At 33.4% G+C, this 23,295-nt stretch overlaps 1 protein-coding gene across 3 annotated transcripts in view; it reads left to right on the plus strand.

The window, feature by feature from the left end:
- LOC134840172 (ribose-phosphate pyrophosphokinase 1-like) overlaps positions 1-23,295 on the plus strand; it is a 355,756-nt gene that overhangs the window by 324,481 nt on the left and 7,980 nt on the right. The window contains exons 1-2 of one of the 3 annotated variants that reach the window (XM_063855884.1): positions 20,222-21,307; positions 21,610-21,911. The exons of 1 other annotated variant lie outside the window; for it this stretch is intronic. In XM_063855884.1, coding sequence (XP_063711954.1) covers positions 21,793-21,911 — 119 coding nt within the window. In that variant the 5' untranslated portion in view covers positions 20,222-21,307; positions 21,610-21,792. Of the gene's footprint in view, positions 1-20,221; positions 21,308-21,609; positions 21,912-23,295 lie in introns of those variants that run through there. One more of the 3 variants, XM_063855885.1, reaches the window with a different exon arrangement.

The following is a 23,295-nucleotide window of genomic DNA, read 5'->3' on the forward strand; positions in this document are numbered from 1 at the left end:
AATTATTCATTTCTTCCTTGTCTGAATTCTGATTGGTTAATACAGTATTTGTCTACTTACTGACGAGTCTGAATACGCGGTTGTCTAAATACCGCTACATAACCGGTCCCCATGCACTAGGTATATATGATGCACTGTTTGAGTTTAATTCAAAATTCAAATGCTAAATGGTGCAAAATTCAAATGCCGCGAAAAAAAAATATGAACGATTTCCAGATTCGAAAGTGTCTTTTAATTTATAGATGAGAAAGCAAATTTATGAAATAAATAATTATTAATTATTAAGCAGACAAATGCCATATTAACCAATCAGAATCGAGATGAGAAAGCAAATTTATGAAATAAATAATTATTAATTATTCATTTCTTCCTTGTCTGAATTCTGATTGGTTAATACAGTATTTGTCTACTTACTGACGAGTCTGAATACGCGGTTGTCTAAATACCGCTACATAACCGGTCCCCATGCACTAGGTATATATGATGCACTGTTTGAGTTTAATTCACAATTCAAATGCTAAATGGTGCAAAATTCAAATGCCGCGAAAAAAAAATATGAACGATTTCCAGCTTCGAAAGTGGCTTTTAATTTATAGATTTCCGGAATAAAAAGTTTACCCATTGATCCACTCTTCTTAAATAGGGATATTTTTTTTCCAAAAAATTGTCAATCATAAATTATTTTTGACATACAAAACTTCTAACCTGATATTTTTTCTCTTCGTAAGTTGAAAAAATTTCAGTCAGGTTTCAATCGATTTTTCTTAATTGCCTTGTTCAGTTTGGCTATGTTTTTATATCGCAAAAGGTGCAAAGTGGAACCTGATCTAAACTATATTTTATGATTGGATAAATTAAATGTTTTACCAATGTAAAGTATTTAATATTAACCAATCATGATCCATCTAACTAACAACCCACTTATTTGTAAGTGCTGAAGTTACTTGTAATTTCAGCACCAGAGAGATTTGAATTTAACTTAGAAATTAGTTGGACTCTCCCGAGCACTTCAGCAGCCGCAATAAACCAGTATACCCTAGATCTATTGAGCCTAGCAGAGACTAGTTAAACAACCTGAGACTAGATAGTATAAGAGTAAGATTAGGATCGGTATTAGACTAAGAAGTTGCACGAATCTATCCGGCCGAAAATAAGATAGCGTGACGAGCAGACGGTGTACCCTATCCGAAATTACTCTATGAGTTACACTTCGGTCCTAACTCATCTGGTGCGACCAAAAGTCTCGAACAAGACCTTACTAGATTAGAATTAACCAAAAATAGATTAGAAATTAGACAAAAACATTTACAAAATGTTATACGACAATAATTTAATTGAAATGTCTCTCCGACTCAATAGATCAGAGCCAATATTCCGAACCATAATAGAACTACCCGGAATTGGAAGAAGACCTCGAACCAAAGACGACATACGACAAAGTAGAAACTTGCCGTATAGTTATATGATAGTTCGGCAAAAGCCAGAACAAACTTTTATATTTCGAATACTACTTGCAATGAATTTAGATTTCCATTTGCAAACATAAAACCTTGAAGTTACTCTTCAAAATCATTTCAGGCGCTAAACAAAATTAATATTATACAATAACGATTGATAAAAAGATCTAAGATCGTTTTCCTAAAATTCTGCAGTAATATACAAAACATGTTTGAAAAATATTTATTGGAAAATAAAAATAAAAATTAGTAGCATGACAATAAATGGTTAGTAATCATAAATCATCCTGTTGTTCCAGCTTCATCACCTAAAACATAACAGCAATCATAAACCCACTAATATCATAAAAACACTAAATTTTTCCTTTACACAAATTTAAAACTTTATTAAAATTTAAAGTCACTTAATTTAAAAACCAGATCATCAAGGCTTATCCTTGGATCTTAAATCATTTTCTACTTAATTAAATTTTAAATTTGATCATCAAGGCTTATCCTTGGATCAAACAGAACAACTTTGTTCTCCCCCACCCACTTAATTAGTGTCTAACGACCTCAAACGTCGATTCACTACCCAAACCTTTCTAAAGACCCAAGACTAATAGAAATTTTTGAACAAAACTAATCATTCAAATTAGGATAAACAGTGAAGAACTTCGGTTATTCATCCTTCACTTGACCCCCCCTCTTACCAGACCCAAGATAAATCTTAGACTTAGTAAGTTTAAAATAGTACCTAACGAACTACTCGCGTTCTAATTATACCTGAACCTTGTGGATCGATTTACTATTCTCCAACCCTTGAACACAATCACTACCCCTAAGTAAGATTAAGTAAGTTAACACCTTAGCTTATACTAGTCACGAGAAAGTAAAAATCATTCTTCGGAATCGATATACTTTTCTCTCCAACCCTGAACAAATAGACCCAGGTTAAGCTAACCAAAAAATCGTAAGAACTAACAGTTTAGGAAAATAAAAATCATTTAACAACTTTTTGCATCCGTCATTCTAAACCTTATGTCATTTAAAAACCTAGGAAATAAACAAACAATCATTTTACACAATTGTGAAATAGATAACAAAAAATACGACCTTGTAATCACACCTCATACACAAACAGTTGGATACATTCGCACAAAACGACAAACACTAAAGAGAAAAATAATAACTAAACAAAGACAAATAACACGAAAAAGATTTTCAAAAAATCGAAACGCATTTTCAGAATCAGAAACCAACAGTTTAGACGAACTTTACAAACTAAAAGAATCAATAGATAAAAATTACCCACTTCACGATCAATTATATTTTTCTGACTCAGAAACAACTTCAAATTCATCACAAAGAGGAAAAAGAAGAATAAAAAAGCAGTACAAACACAAACCAGTACATCTATACAATTGGAATCAACCAATTCGACACATTAATAATTACATATTAACAGTTATCGAACGAAAAAATGAGTTCAACGCACACCCCAGGTAACGAAACTCCAGATGATGATGAAATCTTTCCTTTTATAGTAGATGCAGATACTGATAGAGGACAACACATATTTTGTCAAAATTTACTCGTAAATTTATTTGAACCCGGAATTAGTCCATGTAAAACAGAGTTCCCCGATGTAAAAATCAAAAGACAAATCATAGATCACTATCTAAAAGATATATGTAACATAACACAACAGTATGGAATCTACTCTATAGAATTCACTTCCCCAAACCATAATAATAGAACATATACAATTCAAACAGACGATCTCGACTTAGAATTTTCAAAAGTTTTTTCAGAATATATAAAAAGCATCCAATACCATAACTCACAAAGAGCAAACTCCATTTTCACCAATGAAGTTTTCGCAATAATATATAGTTATATTTCCATATTAGAAAATGAACTCCCATTAACAAATGTCTCACCGACAGAAACATCTAAACATTTAAGAGTACGACATGAAATCACACTACTCTCTAGTTATTTAAACATCATTAAAGAAAATTTCACGAAAGACGACGTTTCACAACATACCAAACACGATTTACAAAAAATTTTAGCATGGTTCATAATAGATTATTTCACACACAATATTGATTTAATTGCACAAGCAAGAAAAAATTTTAGACCCCAAAATTCCAACGATGATACCGCTATCACAGAACAATCAGATTATGTTTGGGACCCCGAATGGTCTCATCCCGCATTTATAAGCTTTCCACAATCAATCTCAAGTCAAGCAATAGGTACAATATCTTACATAAGAGATTATGTAAGAGTAATACCATTAACAATTGATGCAACACCATTAAACTATAATACATTTTTACCCGATACACAAAATAATAGTTTAAACTCTACAGTCATACACAATGAAAACCTCAATGGAACTAGGAATCTTACTCAACAAGATATCCAGACACCATCACACTTCATAAATGAAGAAATTGTACACACAACAACTACACAACAAAGTATTTCACCAATACGCCCAAATTTAACAACACCAAGAAATACAAATCCTTCACAAACACAGGTAACCTTACAATCAACCGTTAAACCTTCGGTTGCCCCTAAATATTCACATATGGATTACCAAACATACAGACCCATGACAATACCATCGAAAACACGCAAAACATTCACTAGAAATAACTTTGCAGACCATAATTATAATTATACACATCCATCAAAAACAAATTATCAACCACAGAGGAATTTTAATCAATATACAAAACCTCGAAACTGGGATAACCCAACGGCCCAATATAATTCGAAAAATTTTCAACCAAATCCTCCACAGGATCGCAGTGAAAATTACCCATTTTTTCAACAAAATAAAAATAAAAAACAAACATCTTATCAAATGGATTATTTATCCTCAGATGAAGATTTCTTACAACCAGATATATTTGCACCAAATACTCAAGAATATCGTAGACAAGGAATACAGAAAACACGTACAAATCATAGAAATTTTTCTCCACAATCAATAGATGCACAATATCAACAACCAATTCAACAACAAAATCCAATTAATATACAATCTTTTCAACCAATTCAACAACAAAACCCAATGACTACACACTCGTATCAACCATCACAAATGCAAAACGAAATACCACTCCCATATTATCTCCAACAACATGAAATAACAAGAAACCAACTTTCAAATTTTTCTCAAATGCCAAATGCAGCAGAATCATTACAAATGACAATGAATCCATACCTTATGGGTGGATCATCAATAACATCAAACAAACCTTTAATGGTCTTCACAGGAACAGACCCTGAATACTCTGTAGAAGATTATTTAAATGCAGTAACAGCAAATTTGATTTTAAATATAGGACCTGAACCAATTAATACGCCACTACATCAAAACTGGATACATCGACGCACAGCGTTGATACAAACAACCTTAGATGGCGCAGCCCAAAAATGGTTTTCAGTACTACCTCTAGAAATAAAATCAAATTGGAAAAGATTTACACAAGAATTTTCAAAAATGTTTGACTCCGAAAGAAACAAACAACAACAAAGAGTTTTATGTAATGAAATTCGCAGATTACCAAACGAAACCATCAAGCAAATAGCAGTACGAATCGAAACACTAGTTCGAAAAGCATACTCACTAAACACACATGACTATAAAAACACAAAGATGACAGAAATCTTAATGATGACCTTAACACCACAATTAAGGAAAATAGCAATAAAAAAGAGAGCATCACATCCTTCTTCAATTCGAGAACCCGATTTAGATTTTAGAAAACTAGTAGACAAACTAGAACAAGCAGAAATCACGATGAAACTAGAAGAAACGGAAAATCTGAAATTACAATACGTTAACAAAATTGAAATGACTCCCACTAATATTAATAATATACAAGAATCAGACACAGATCTCGTTGAAAAAATCACTGAAATACTTAATATTTACGAAAAGAACCCAAACTTTAAAGGCAAACCATCTTTCAAAAAATGGTGTAATTATTGCCGACGATACGGACATAGTATTTCCGAATGTAGACAAAAACAGCAAGACAGTCAAAATAAACCTCAAAAATACAAAGAACCAAATAAATCATTCTATCAATACATGAAAAAAGATCAAAATCTACCAAACAAAAATGTATACAGCAACAACAGTTCAGGAAAGCCACTTCCGAACAATACAAATTATACAAGAAATCAATCTCCATATAACTCAAGTTATAGAGGAAGATCACCAGAACGAAGAAATACACAAAATTCATCACAAAATCACTACAATAGACCAAATAGTCGAAATAACTACTCCAGATCAAATTCAAATACACAACGATTTGTTTCTAGATCTAATTCCCAATCAAGAAATAACTACTATCCAAACAACCAGTCACGAAATTCATCATACAATAGGAATAGAAACTACTCCTATAATAGAAATAGAAGTTATTCAAACAACCGAAACCAGAATTATCCAAACAATCGATCAAGGAATAACTCATATAATAGATCGAACTATAACAGACCAAACAATAATTACCAAAACAGATCGCGAAATAATTCACAAAATCGACACCCAAGTTATAATAATCGTTACAGAAATTATTCCCAATCACCACACCGGAATAATAATCACTATAATACCTCTAATAATCGTCATAGAAGCAGTACACCTAAACATCAAAGACAAATCAATCAAGTACAAGCTAACCCAGAAACAACATCAGACCCTCCAGGTATTGATGACACAGTAACTGATGCGTTACAACTCAATCAAATAAATTGTACATCATCAGATTCAGAAAGTGATACTGAAAACACTCTTGCTATCAATATGATAAAAGTCGAAAATGACTATGAATCTGTCATATATGAACAACCCTTTCCATCACACATATATGAAAATCAATCAGAATTTCTTCAAAATTATTACACTACACCCATTAATTCCACACCAACAACGCAAGAAACAAATGCAAAAAATACTACAGAACAACCCAATCAAAATGTCAAAACAAAATGCTTAAATACAAACCACATTTATCAAAATATACAAAAAGAACAACCCAAAGAAAAAATTTGGACAATACCATTTCTCTTAGAAAGCCCAAGAAATAAAGAATTTCAACCACCAGACCTTGAAATAGATTTTTTAATTGATTCAGGAGCAGAATCAAACATAATAAACATCCCCACATGGAATGAAATAAAATCCTTACACCCAAAGCTAACACCTCTTGAAACCTCCAGCAAACTAGCAACAGCACAAGGATCAACATTGATAAACTACGGAAAAATCCAATTATTTCTCCTCCCTACCAGAACAATGGAGCAAAGTAAAATTCTAAACAAGCCATTTAAACAAATATTCCATATCACTGATATTAAATATAATATCATTGGAATACCATTTATTTCAAAGTATATACCAACAATTAACATACTAAATAGTAAAATATTAATCAAAGATAAATATACAAAAACAAAAGAAACATCCCTAACATTTTTTCAAAGATTAAATAAACAACCACCATTCTTTTCAAAATTCTATCCAATATATAACCAACAAAGAAAACACCTGAAACCACTATCAGGAAACATCTATAATTTTTCAATCAAACAAGTTCACCAATATGATAAAGAACAAAACAAACAAAAATTTTATATGTCAGATTTCGAATTCAAACCTATTCATAAATTTTTCAAAATCACAATCTCTTCAATAAAATATTTGAAAAATTCGAATTCAGATATTATTTCCTTACATGTTTATAACAACACACCTTACCAAGTAACATTACCTTTAGGACTCTTAGGATATTGTGAAACTAACGCCACAATATCACCAATACACGAAAAAGCCTATCGCGTAAATAATATACTCCAATTACTAGATATTTGCCAATCTACAATTCTTAATGAAGAATTATCTATAAATAATATAATAAGTAACGAAAACAGAAATACGGATTATTTCACAAAAACTCCATATTTCAAACCTACATTCAACATAAGTAACTACACAGAGGACCAACAGAAATTTTTAACAATGTTTAATTTCCAACATTCACAAATAACACAAGACGAATTTGAAAAGTTAGCCAAACAGCTAATTAAATATTCATCAGTCTATGCAACATCAAAATTCGATGTTGGCAAAATCAGTTCATCACTACATCTCCCATTAAAACCAGACGCAGTTTTCAAAAAACAAAGAGCAAGTAAAGTACCAATTCACTTACATGATAAAGTGAACAGATTACTCGATATTTTAGAACAGTACAATATTATATCACCAGTTAATAAAGAAGAACAACCAAAAGGCAACACATTTATCAACCCCGTTATCATTCTAGCTAAAGGAGAATCATTAAAAATCGTTCTCGATGCTAGATACCTCAATTCACTCATAGATGAATCGAAATGTAATTGGCCCATTGAACCAATACAAGTTATTCTAACAAAAATAAACGGCAAATACTTCACAACCGCCGATATGAATAGTGCATACAATCAAATGCCACTAGATGAACAATCACGACGTTTAACACAATTTGTTATCGGAAACCAACAATATGAATTCAACCGCTTATTCTATGGAATATCCATAGGACCAGCAGCATTTTCAGCTTTTATGAGCAAAATTTTTAGACCACTAATACTCAAGAAAAACGCAATCACCTATCTAGACGATGTTTTTATGCAATCACAAACAAAAGACGAAATGTTCAAAGTTTTAGAAACATATCACCAAATACTTCAGAACGAAAATCTGAAGGCCGCCCCCGATAAATCACACTTCTTTTTGACAAGAGTTAAATTCTTAGAACATAACATAGAAAGAAAAACAATCACTCCACTGAAATCACGCATTGACGCTATTCAAAAACTTCAACCACCAACAAATAAAAAGAAAATCCAAGAATTCCTTGGAATGTTAAACTTTTTAAGTAAATATGTTTATAAAATGCAATTATACCTCCGACCATTTTATAACATCCTTAGACAACAAAATAACTTTGAATGGAATACAGAACATCAAGCACGATTCAAAGAAATAAAGAAACTTTTAACTGAACAAATTTCAAACACAATTCCAGACCCTGATCAACCATTTTATGCAATGTGCGATGCTTCGAACTTTGGCATCGGCGCAGCACTATTACAATCACATAATGGTACAAATAAAATGAACCTGATATCAGCAAATTCTCGATTATTCACTCAAGCAGAGCTACGACTCTCAACCCTAATGAGAGAATGTACAGCCATAATCTATACACTTACAGAATATGAATTTTTGATACTTGGATCGAAACATCCAACAGTTCTATTCACAGACCACAAACCAATCATTTTTCTTTTTACACAAAAATCTAACCCAAACCACCGAGTTTACAGATTTCAACTAATTCTAATGAAGTTTCCAAACTTACATATAGTTTGGACTGCAGGAAAAAATCTTGCATTACCAGACACCTTAAGTCGAAATACACCACCTGAATTACTTACACGAAAAACAACAGTTGAAATACCCAAAAACATAAAATTCTACCTTGCAGAAAACGAAACATCACCTCGATTAGAATGCAAATATGCAGTTAAAACTGATATTGAACAATCACAAATAAATAATTTACAACATTTCCCACTTTATTTAGATTGTCAAAATAATCATTATGAAGTTGATTTACTTGGAACATCAACTTTCAAACCAATCCCATATTCTCAATGGATAAAAAATAACACCCAACAAAAACGAACAAAACAACACCTGCCTAAAAAAGACCATTTTCCACTAATTGAAAAAGAAGATTTAACTGATAAAATAAATTTATCAGGACCACAAACAAATGATTCAAAATACACAATAAATCAAGTTTTTGACCTTCACGACCCACTTGATACAATACCCTTATCTAAATTCGAAATTGAAAACATTTTTCTCCCCCCAACAGATACGATTACAAATTCAACACTGAAACAATATCAAAATCTTGACCCGATAATTAGACAACTGAAATCATGGCACAAATATAAAACTAAACCTATCAAAGCAGATTCAACCATTCTAGGAAACAAAACACTCCTCCGATACTTTCGCAAATTTCATAACACAACAATTAACGAAAATACAGACCTTTTAGAGTATAACCTGAATGAATCTACAGTTCCCTGTCTCCCTATAAGTATGATTCTTATAGCTTTTAATATTTCACATACACAAAATATTAAAGGACACTCTGGATCAGAAAAAACATATTCAAATTTTATACAAAATTTTTACTTCCCAAATGCACCAATTTGGATAAAAGTACTATGCAATGATTGTATAGTATGTCAACTAAATAAACCTTACCCAAATCAAAAACAAATAGCACATAAACAAGATTTTAAAGGACAAAGTCTGTACTTTAATCACCGTATCTCATTTGATACTAAAGGACCAATTTCACCCTCATCAGAAGGAAACTCCTACATTATGGTAATTGTTGACGCATTCACACACTATGTAGCACTTAACCCAGTACCACATTGTAACGCTTATTACGCTTACACAACACTCTATGAACACTGGATAGCAAAATTCGGACTACCAGAAATTTTAGTCACAGACAATGGTACAGAATTCATAAATAATGAAATAATAACACTATGTCATTTATACAACATTAAACATAAACCACGTACATCTCATGCACCTTGGACAAACGGATTAGTCGAAGGTATGAACCGTTCATTACAAGAATATCTTAGATGTATCATCAACGGAAATGATACCAAATATACCGAATGGTCAGCAGATGTAAAATTATTTCCCTTAGCATATAATTCACAAATTACGACAACTTTAGGAATGTCACCATATGAAATGGTTTTTAACCAAAAGCCACGCAAACCAATAATGTTTACAGCAAATTCACATAAAAACGCACAAGGTTATTGCCAACCAAATAAAGACTCAATTTGTTATAACCTACCTTTACATACACACGATGAAGATCATTTTCATCACCCACAAATTCTTAAATTAGCCTCCGGTACACACACCGAATGGATTTTAAATAGAGATAAGAAACACAATGAAATTTACCAAAAAATAACGAAAAAGTTATTACAAAGACAAAACATAAATGAACAAATCAATTCACGTTTTACACCAGCTTCCGATTTAAAAATTGGAACATTTGTTTTAATACCTAATTTTAATACTCAAAAAGGAATTTCTAAAAAATTACAACCCCTCCGAAAAGGACCCTACCAAATAATTGCAAAACCCACTGATGTCACATATAAAATTATCGACTCAAACAAAAAAGAAATCGTTCAACATCGAAACAACCTATTACCTTATTACCCAAAAGAATACGCACTCCGCGAATTAACTCAATTATATTCTTTCACAGGATTAAAAATCGTTCAAAATGAACCACATCTGAAAAACACAGAACAAAATGATAACCCCACCGACAATCAAAACACAAAACCAACCACCACCAAAAACAATACACAAAACCATAAAGAATCTCCAAAACAAAGAAAAAATAGAAAAATGACAGAACAAATAATACCCCAAGAAGAAATAGACAAATCAGAACATAGAAAAACAACAAGACTCCGAAATCAACCACGTAAAAACTACAAAATGTTCATCCCCCAATCTAAAATATTAAAGAAAGTAGAATTTAAAAAGTAATTTTAAGATTTTATACTTCACAATCTTGAAACCTCCGTAACATTTTTCATTTCAATTTTTCAAAATAACATGCTCACAAGTAAGCAATAATTCTAGTTCAAAATAGACCAATAGGATTCATCCAATCCGCCACTTTCTCTAACTCAAACTAAGATCAATTAGACGAATAATCTAGAACTCCAGGCACATCTCTAACTATAACTTTACAACCTCCAGGTTAAAAATAAGCAAACCACTCCAACTTGACAGCTAAAATAAATATCACCATAATACCGTACCCCTCCCTTATCTAATAACCCAAAGATCAACAATATTTCCCCAACTCAGACCACGAATACCCCCAAAACAAATTTGATAACTTAGCCTAAAGTCACAAAATGAAGATTTTAATTAGCCTAAAGTATAAAAATCTCACCATACCCCGGATCATTTGACAAACAAAAATAAAGAAAAAGACGACCTCCCAGCCACCATGAAAATTGCCCCCAACAATTTTTTACGAAACTCAACCCACTTGTCAAAAAACTAATAAATAATTCGACCACACTAGAAAATCGCCTCAAACAGCAAAATATATTCAACCAAGAGATCATTTCTTAAATGCTTTTCTCTCAAACAGTCGCTCAAATACTTATCAATTTTAAACATTTTTTTTCAATACTTCAAGCCTTTATAATATTTCTTTTTGATATCATTGAATCTTTTCTAATAATCATAATAATTTTTTGTAACATTTTTTTAATTTTCTACACAATAATTGAACTATTCCTCCAACTTTCCAAAACCCTTGAATATATCCACAGGTACGATTTTACAAGCTTGTCTAAATGATACGAACAATTTTCAGTAGAACTGATATTTTTTTATTGTTTGTAATCTTCATAACATTTTTATCATCCCTCATTTTGACCATATGTAAATGTATAAAGAAAGCAATCATCACATTTGCCCTAGCAACAATTTTTCTAATTCTTTTTTTAGAAGAATATTATAATAAACATAAACCTTCTCACTAAAGTAACAATTCAAAAATCCATCAAAAATTGCTACCCAACAGTCACAGAATCAGTCTTCACCGACATCATCCCAAGATAATCCAACACCACCTCCAACTACTCAAAATAATCAAACATCTACACGAATTTCTTTTCAAGACAATCCATACACTTTTGAAGAACGGCACGCTCGTTTATCTGAACCACTAGAACCAGTTCAACGACAAGCATCCCTAAGTGAACCAACATATAATCTTTACCCAACACTACCACAAGAACTAAGTAGAATACGAAACCTTAGTCAAAACCAAAACACAACAGAAATAAATAGACAAATTATACATCCTCGACGAAATAGAAATTTTCAAACTCCCCGAGTTCATTTTGATATACCTCAATCCCCAACACAAACCACTCCAGAAAACACCACTGGTATCACACCAGAAACTCCTACACTTTTTTCACAACGTAGCACCTCAAGCCTACCCTCAGATTATTTAGGTTCAACACCAACATCTGAACAAATACGTGAAAATCCCTTTAACCCCCCAAACCTAACATCACGACTACCATATTGGACTACAAATTCATTTACACAAGGTGAACCAAATTTAGTCAATGACCCCATAGATATTTCTACGGATACAACAACATCCTCATCACTACCAGAAACATTATCACTACCATCAACACCATCAACAAGTCAATTTTCACCACCACCCTTTAACTTAAATTTTCCAAATAATCTCGACGCCAGATATCGAGAACAATCATCAATAAATATTCCTTTAAGACTAGATTGGAATACATTCACAGCACCTCCACCATTATTTGGACAACATCAAGAAAGTAACCGCCTTCATAACTGGGCACTTAATAGATTACAATATCGCCAAGATATTCACAACGATATCCGTGATCACAATATTCAAATACTCCAACAAAACAGTTTACAATTAAAGTTTGAAATCACAGTTAAATTAAACAATATTACACAACATCCCTACCCATTAAATCCACCTAACATAACAGCACAATCACTACCACCACCTTTTATAACTACTGAAGTAATATACAAATACGACAGATATACCAAAAACACAATTGGTTACATTACATTTTATAACCCATACTCAGGATTATCATACACATGTATATTCTAAAATTATTAAATTTTCTCCAACTCCTTTTTCTAGTAACCTCAATTCAAAACATAAACCCTTCCCCTCGTACAGGACCACAAGATTTATTAGTAACACATTACGATTGCGAAGAAAATGAACAAAAAACACTACATAAATATGCAATCAATCAAGTATCACAATGTGAAACAGAACCACAAGCTATAGAAACCACAGATATAATAGCAACACTCTATTCAAAAGCCCGAGCTACAACAGTTACAGGTTATAAATTCACAGCAACATTTTCCGAAAAGAAAGTACATTGTTCACAAGTCTCGAACGGAAACAAAAATCGACTTGACCATGAATCATTCTATCAAAGTAATATAGAACGTCTTTTACATCTCAATCCCGACGATTGTAAAAATGAATTACTTAGACTAAACATCACACAAAATAAAAACTCCCAAAGAAAATTAGTTAATTTTCAAGTTTTTTCAGACTCTGTACATCAATCACAACTTGAAAGACACCAAGGACATATAAAACTAGACGAAAAATACCCGTATAACGGCGCACACGGACGATTAACCTATGACCTACATGATAAACATTGGATACCACACATTGGTATAAATAACCCATCGAACTGCAAAGCAGACACGAAAAATAAAGGATACCAGGAAATAATGTTTTTCGATTGGAAAATACAACTCGAAAAAATACAACTCACACGAGATTTATCTGATAATACAATGATCTATCAAGGAATCCGACTACCTTGTAAAAATGATCAAGGATATTGCGACCCTACAACAAGAACACAAGCAACAATTGTTTGGTTCCCCGAAGACACATGTACAACATTTCAAGTAGCAAAAATACACGCTCGTATGATAAAATTTCACGAAAAATATTTCATACAATCAATTCCTTATGAACAAGTCCATCCATCACGCAAACTAAGTTCCGATTTTAGAAACATAGATAATATAGAAAATAAATTGACACGTTTTCAAATATATCAAGAAACAGAACTTGCATGTAAATACAGGAATCCACTTCACAGAACACAATACTCTGAAATATTAGTTGAATATGAAAAAGGATTCGACATGACCACTGGAAAAGTAAAAATCGACCCATACGCCACAGGTCATCCTCTAAACGAAGGAACATCCTATATACCAGTTAATTTTGAAAAAAGCAACGGACAACCTGGTGGACATCTAAAACCTTATGACACCAGAAGCACACGCTTACAAGAATTATCACTAATGAATACTACATATTTTGGTAATATCCACTATGATATTCATTTGGATATGAAACTAGACTATACAATTAGCCGCATTTTTCAAGAAATGTCACTCTCCGAATTAGAAACACTACATCAACTATGCGAATTAGAACGAACACAAATATTACAATCACTTGCACTAGCAGTATTAAAAATACCCTACGCAGGATACTTATTATCAGGAAATAGATCAAATTTTTTAGACTACGAAGGAAACATCTTATGGTTTTATACTTGTACTAAAAAAGTATCACCACTATACGTTTTTGAAGATAAACGATGTTATAAAAGAATCCCTATCTTTTATAAGAATAAAGTACATTTCGTGGATACACTTTCACGAAGAACCTATTTCTGGGATACCGCAGTCCCATGTGGATCAGAAAATAGCCACAATGTAGTACAACTAAACCCTGATGAAAATAAATATTATCTTCTCACTCCATACCCCACATTAATGCAATCACTCAAAAAATTTTCACCAGAAAGCATTCGCGCTATCGCTCGAAACCCAAATATAGACTTACAATCAATAGGAATCTATTCAAAATCAGATATTCAACATCACATTAGAACACAACAATTCCAAGAATTATTAACACAAATGGACACTATACAAAGACAATCAATAGACCAAAATTTACGCAAACTTGCAGAAACCGCAGGATTTGCCGATATCTACACGCAAGACTATAGCGCATATTTTAAAGACATTAAAGATTATATATATCTAAACGGCGAAAAATACCGTCCCCAAGATATATCACCAATCAACATTTTTAGCTTTGTTACACTCAAAAATGAGATCCTAGATTTTCTAGGATGGCCCTACTACATCTTAGAAAAATTGACTATTTTATACGCAATGTTTAACTTTATTGGATTTCTTTTCTCACTCTTAAAAGGAATCTACAATACATGTGCTATACACACACAAGTAAACAGACAAGCAAGCGTAGCACGCATACTCTTTGCAGGATTTTTTGGAATTTTTTCCACATCTATAAACAAAATTCTTTTAGACGCACAAATAAAAGAATATAACACAAAAATAACAACACGACAAAATACATACGACGAAGAACATAACAATGTCGACACACAGCCAACGGCACCACAATTACCACCCCTGCCAAATAACCATCCACTATCCCTAGTCCCACGAAATTTTCGAAATTTAGCAATCACACATAATCCAAATTTTAGACTCACCACATCACAAAGTCCCGTACAACATATAATGACACATCAATCACACGATGATAACACTTATGAACAAATTATTGAACAACCCCATACCACCGCTTTTCAATCTCAAAATAATAATTTTTTTAGCCCACGATGAGCCGCCAACTTGGATCACTCCATCGATCAAATTCCCATCCAACCAACCTTACCTCTTCAATCCCAATAATACCACTTTTTGCTTTTCCGCCACCCGATTTTCCATCTAGCAATGTAACATCAGGCATGAATTCCGACACTAACTCACATATTTCAGTTTTATACTCCATCTCACAGCTAAATAACCCGAATATTGAAACCCCCGATGAATTTGCCGACTCAGAACCATCTCCATCCAATAATTTCCATAACCCTTCTCATTTTTCTCAACCTCCTTTTCAACCCATATTGTCAAATAACCCTGACCCCATCACTCCTACACCCTCTTATGCTTCCCAAGTTACCCCAACCTACTCCTCATACCATTCTGACCAATCATCTCCAGATACCCCCCGAATCTCCCCAGAGCTAGACAATTTTATTACCCTCCAACAACAACCCTACCACCTTAATGCCCCGACCATAAACCAAATCTCCTCCACTACAAATTCATCCAATCCCCCTACACCCTCTTCAAATTATACTGAATCATTAGCACCATCATCCACATCAACTGAATCCTCACTCAACACTAATAGAGCTTACCGCACTTTTAAAAGAAAATTCCCCAACCATCCTTTCCCAGCAAAACCAGGAACAGCCCGTGAATACATCAACCACCCCCAGCATACTAACACTAGAGAATTTTTAGCTATCACTTTACCCTCATTTCCACAATACACCTTAAACACCCCTCATGACGCTAACGAAACACGCAACTTTGTAGATGAATACGTTTTAATGCCCACTCTCTCTTGGACCTCATACTATCATTTCACTAACCCTCTTTGCTTACCTTTAACCAACACTTCCATCGATATCGACCGAAACAAAGACATGTTATATCGACTAACTACACCACTCACCGCTAGACAATTTACTTACGTAGGATATAAAAAATCACTAAAAATACACACTGCACCTAGAGCTAATGAATATACACTAGAATACTACGATCACAACATCATCAGAGCTAACCAAGATCAATTCTTAGACGAAGATCGCTTCGCTAACCCACAAATCACTGAGAAATTTTTCATCAAGACACCATATGTATTTACACTAAACATCTTCGACCGAAAGTTTGATCACATTATTTCAGAAGCACTAACAAGCACACAAGCATACGAAAGTTTTAAAGAACGCTTCCAAATCTTTTCACTAACCTTTCATTTCCTTGCACCACACGAAAGAGATTTACACTGCTCACACGATATTATGTTGCGAACTAAACAAACACATACATACAGTTACTATCGTTTCATCCAAAATCACTTTGACCTCCACACACCCTCTAGACAACCACACCATCGTTTCCAATTCATCAATTCAAAATACACTTCACCGTATTTCCTAAATTTCACATATTGTATTAAAGACACTAACCTTCATGGTATTCTTCGTAATTATGACCCCATAACCCAAATGTACATTTTCTGCCCCATCACCAAGACCTTCAACGCTGAAGAATCCCGACCCCTCCTTATCCCGCACGAGTTTGTACAGCCTATAGAAATCCCAATTTTAGAATTCATCCACAACACTAAATTTAACCACAAATTATATAACTTAATCCAAAACACACCTTATGAGTTTGCAGTAGGCACTGAAGAACTAACCACCATTAAGGCACTTCAATTGCTTTGGCCACTGCTTCAAACTAAAAATATCATCCGCATCTTAGCTAAACTACTCACAACTTCAGAACTAATTCACGACATCTTCCCCCACGGTTTTTTCCCCGACGACTAACAGGTAAGTATGAATTAAATGAGTATTACTAACTAATTAAAATATTGAAAAACTCACCATTCTTTATTCATGTTTTCTTTAGATTTTTAGCCTTCATCCTAGATCATCTGAAAAATTCACAAAAGAAAAATAAAAAATAGCAAACTTCTTCAAAACTGTTTAAGACTCTATTAAACTTTTGCACCAACAATTACATAAATATAATACCAATGCAGTAAATTAATTTATAAAATTTTCCCCCGAAAGCAGTAAATCTACATATGATGAAAATTTATATCTTAAAATTCCCCCATAACTAGCAGTAAATTTCCAAATTCTATGCAGTAAATTAATAAAATGCAATTGCAGTACTAACCTTTTGATATTTTCATTCATTCGCACAGAAATTCTATCCACACTCGCACAGCTCGCCCACGAAGAATTGTTTAAAATAATGAATTTCAGTTTCAAGTTTTCACACTCAACAACTCTAACACATAATAACATGTTTCAAACTTTCCTTTAACCCGGTTGGAAAGGAATCATATACTAAACAAAACTAACCAACGCAGCTTACTAAATACCACAAATCATAGAATAACAGCATGACTAAGAAAAGGAAACCAACGGTACCCAAACCGGATTAACCCAGTTTAAAACTGGATAATTTATTCTTTTGAAGACTATTACAAAGTCTTAGAAAGAAATAATAAAACACAAAAAAGTCGAAAGACAAACCCATACCACAAACAATTTGATTTTTGAAAAAAGGACACAACCAAAGAAACATAAGTAAAACCACAACAAACCCAACATAAAACGTTGTCACATAACAGGACCCCTCACAAAAACCGCATGAAATCATACTCCCACACCTGGCCTAACCCACCAGGAAAGGACGTCCTGAGCATGCTCTATAGCCGGCCTAACCCACCGCGCTACATCCACGCTTTGTGACCACACCTTTATTTTTAATAAGAGCTACTCAAGGGTGAGTAACTCTTCAAAATAACCGAACTAAAACAAAAAAGCTTTTGTGAAAACAACTAACAAAAATCATTATTAAAAAATACTAAACTAATAAAAGTTTTATAAAATGTAAAATCACATGATACAATATATAGATCAGAATACAACACCAAGGACGAACATCAAAAGACAAGACGACCTCACTACACTCGAGAGAGAATAACCAACTACAATCGATATGCCGCTCACAATCACAACTCAAAGGATTTAGAGTACGACTTGACTTCGCAGAAAAGGACTTCATTGAACTAGACCAATGACCACCTCGATGTTCAAGTATACGTACAGATCCGAGTAACCAGGCATCCCCTCCACGCACAATCTCCACGCCATTCCCAAGCTAGATCAGACACAAAAGAAGTTCTCTTCGAAGAACAGAAAAACCTGACATAGCCAACCATTCTGAAACCAGAATTGATGCTGTTGCAAAGACTCAGTCGTTGTCACAAGAAGAACACAACGTCTTATGTCCCTAACTCCAGCTCCCTGGAACTTCCTTAACAAAAAGGAAACAAAAGAAATATGATGTTCGCCAAATACCAACGTCCATCATCCATCCTTGAATTACAGAAGAACTGTTCTAAAAAACACTGTAAAACCCGGATGGGTGGAACCTGATCTAAACTATATTTTATGATTGGATAAATTAAATGTTTTACCAATGTAAAGTATTTAATATTAACCAATCATGATCCATCTAACTAACAACCCACTTATTTGTAAGTGCTGAAGTTACTTGTAATTTCAGCACCAGAGAGATTTGAATTTAACTTAGAAATTAGTTGGACTCTCCCGAGCACTTCAGCAGCCGCAATAAACCAGTATACCCTAGATCTATTGAGCCTAGCAGAGACTAGTTAAACAACCTGAGACTAGATAGTATAAGAGTAAGATTAGGATCGGTATTAGACTAAGAAGTTGCACGAATCTATCCGGCCGAAAATAAGATAGCGTGACGAGCAGACGGTGTACCCTATCCGAAATTACTCTATGAGTTACACTTCGGTCCTAACTCAAAAGCTCCGCTTCGCCTCTGTGTAGCAATTATTCGGTCGGACTATTACTAATTGCATTGGTCTGGAACGAAAACAATTAAATGATTGTGTAGAAAATAATAAATTTTAACGGCGCGAAGTAAATATATTTCCTCAAAGACAAAACTCCGTTTCTCAAAAGAAGGTGGGGAGGCCGCGTGTTGAACGCGACGACTTGAGAGCATTTCCATTAATTTACATTTTTGCTTAAGAAATTTAATTTAGATAGTATGGTAGAAAAATTTATATTGTTGTCCAATTGAAGTTATACCCCGTGCCTTAGATATATAAGAATGCATTTTTATCAACGAAATTTGACTATAATGGTATTTATAAGCATCAGCAGCTCAAAATAGCGAGGTTCTGAACGAACCATTATTTCAACATCGTGCTAAATTTATATGCTTAAATCAACTTGTTCAGCTTTAAATATCTGAATAAGTTATCGAATCAGAGGAGAGATAGACAAAACAGAACTGTACCAAATTTATTATTGCGGACTGACTATTTTGAGGAAGTTTCGTTTGTGCTTCCCTTACAAATTTTCTACTCTTCTTAAATTGAATAGCGAATGCGTATAACTTGAACGTGTTCCTTAAGGCAATATAGGTTCATAAACAGTCATTTTGAGTTGAACATTACCATCTCTACCTACTGTTTTTTCTCTGAATAAGTTTTTGAACCAATATAAATATTTATTTATTCAGGTTTAATTATTTGGGTAGTTTCATTTTGATATTGAGGGTTACTGTTGGTAGATAGATAGTGCTTCTGGTTATTTACCTACTTGAAAGCTCGTGGTACATTAGTGCGGTGATTTGTGAAAATTGATTAAAGAATATTGATTTGTTTAGTATTCGCAGTTACTTATTGTGTGTGAAGAATCTGCACGAAGCCGATCTATCTACCATTACCATTACTACTACTGCATGTTTCTGTCTCTTTTCTTTTGTGGAGAGTGGTGTAATGTGCCAATGAAGCTTCAGTGCTTTTTCGAACCATACAAAAAAGCTTTCTTACTTCTCGTGCGAAGCCATTGTTTGGTCAGTGTATCCGACCGAACACCTTTTACTCTGGTCGCGTTCGACAATTGAAAGTAAATTAGTATGAATTATGCTGCGATCAGTTGCTGCAAACCGTATTGCTGCGTTTTGTTGCTCGTTTAGTAAATCTGTTTTTACGTCGCTCAGACTATATTGCCAGTACTCCATCCCGATTGTACACTGGTAACAAGATACATTACTGCACTTAATTTTGCTCCAGTCTTGTTTTTTTGCTATTTCTCTCAATTGTAAATCTGAACCGCCTTAGAATTGGATTACGGAATTGATGCAAACTACTTGAGACCAGCTCCTTTTCCTATTTACCATTTACTGTCTTTGTGTGTTCAATAGTATTCGCTTTCTAGCAAATCATATTCACGCCCATTCTGTGGCCTTTAGACAGTTAGTCTTGAGAACCTACAAATAACATCGTGTTTTCATCTCTATCTCATCCACATTTTTTTTGCAATGGATCGTTTCAATGAAGCTGGTTTAGCATCACCGGTAATTTGTTTATTCAAAATGGGTATCAAATTTGGCAAAATTTGAATATTCGCTTCTCGAAAAGGTCAATTGTTGTTGCTTGCAGCAGAAAAGCCCAAAAGTATTGGAATATTCGTTCTTAGCTCCTGAGTAATTTTTCTCGCGTTCCGGTTAATGAAAGCTGAGGCTTTTTATTTATCCTTTTTTACTCCGTAAAAATCAGGGAAACATTTGTCTTTGAGCAAGAGATGCTCTGTAAAAAGTAAGTACAAAATCTGGAAATTAAGAAAAAACTCAAGACTTATGCTTGAAACATTGAAATTTAATTTTGCCAAATTTCATCAGCCTCAGATATCATCTGATGATATGAATCCGTTTAAACTTTTGAAAGGAGACTTACTGCTTTGACCCTCGCTTTTTATTTTATACATATCTTTACTCTTTACACAAGTTATTGCTTGGCCCGTTGCCTTACTATTACTGCTTATACCCATGGTGTAAATTCAATCATCCAACCGCATCATCAAAATGACAATCAAAATATTCTCTGGTAACGTGTCCCAGGTTCTGGCCGAGAAAGTTGCCAACCTTCTTTCCACCTCTCTCGGTTATGCTAAGTCGGCCAAATTCGCCAACGGAGAACTGAAGTGAGTTAAGCGCTAATGCAATTAGCTTATTTAAAAATGATCTAATTGATGAAGCTGAGAAAGTTTCCAATTTTTGGCGAGAAACCGAAAACTGTCATTTTAATAGGCGGCAAAATAGGTGCAAAGTTTTATCATTGGAAAGATGTGCGGTTAATTGCTACTTATCAGGGATTTTCTTTTTTTTTGGTTATAATTTTAATTTTTTTTTTGTTTTTTTTTTGGTTTTAATATATTTTAAAAAACAAGAGCAAAAAGATGTGTGGGAGTATTTAGTGCTATGGGCTCAAGTACAGCTGTGTAAACCAATTCACTGCTCCCCGATGAGTTAATTAGCAGGGAGCGGAAAAAAAGTAAATATCGTTTTTTTTTTTAAACTTTTTTTGCTCATATATTTTGCTTTAATATGCACTGAAAACAGTGAAAAAATTTCGTCAAGAACCATAAATTGGAGTTTGTGATGAAAAATTTTGCGAAATTCGTTAATGCGCGGATAACAAATAAAGTCGAAAAAATTTTCAATTTTCACAAAAGTTGCGTGATCTTCGGAAAATATGTAGTGGAATAGTGCAAAAATAGGACAAAAATTGAAGGTCTCTGTACTTATTTTTTTTAAAGAGTCGATGAACGTAGTTCGTACTCTTTTATAGATCGTGATCAGGGATCCTCCGGGATTTGACTTTGTTTTTATTTTATGCCATCTCTTTTTGGCCGACAGACCCTAAAATTTGTAAATTTGTTTGTAATTTTTGCCAAACTAAGGTCTTTAAAGTGTTGTTCTGGGAGCGCTCGAAAAATCAAATTGCTAGAACGTGAACGAATTAATTTTTTTTCAGTTGAATTATTTAAATTTGTTCACGCTCCAATTTGATTTTTCGCAGTTTGACTTATTTCAAGTTCAGTTCATTTTCTTTGTTAAAAGCAATGCAAACTCAATTTTTTGATGTTCGATAGGGGAGTTTGCATTGCTTTTAACAAAGAAAAGATAACGTGATCGACTTCCAGGTTCGAAAGCGGATTTTAGTTTTCAGTTTTTTCAATGGAATAAAAAGTTTACCTTTTGATCCAGTCTTCTCAAATTGGGGGGTTAATTTTATCAAAATAGTGCCTCGAACTCGAAAGTTAGTGTTTTTAACAAAATAAGTCAGTATTTTTCCTGTTTCCTTCATTGACATTTCCTACTGTCTGTTGTCTATATTGTTATCATTTACTTTTTACGCCACCAAAAGAAATCAAAGAACTTTTTATGGCCTCAGAAATTTTTTCTTGCTCCTTGTTAATTAGGTTTGATTTGACGAGAAAATTTACAACTTTGGGTTGAGCTATAAAAAGCTCTGAGCGAATTTGAGCGAATAGAAAATACTGGAAGAATAACGTTTCTATATCG

Source organism: Symsagittifera roscoffensis, chromosome 2 (genome assembly GCF_963678635.1).
Source record: "Symsagittifera roscoffensis chromosome 2, txSymRosc1.1, whole genome shotgun sequence".
Classification (NCBI taxonomy): domain Eukaryota; kingdom Metazoa; phylum Xenacoelomorpha; order Acoela; family Convolutidae; genus Symsagittifera; species Symsagittifera roscoffensis.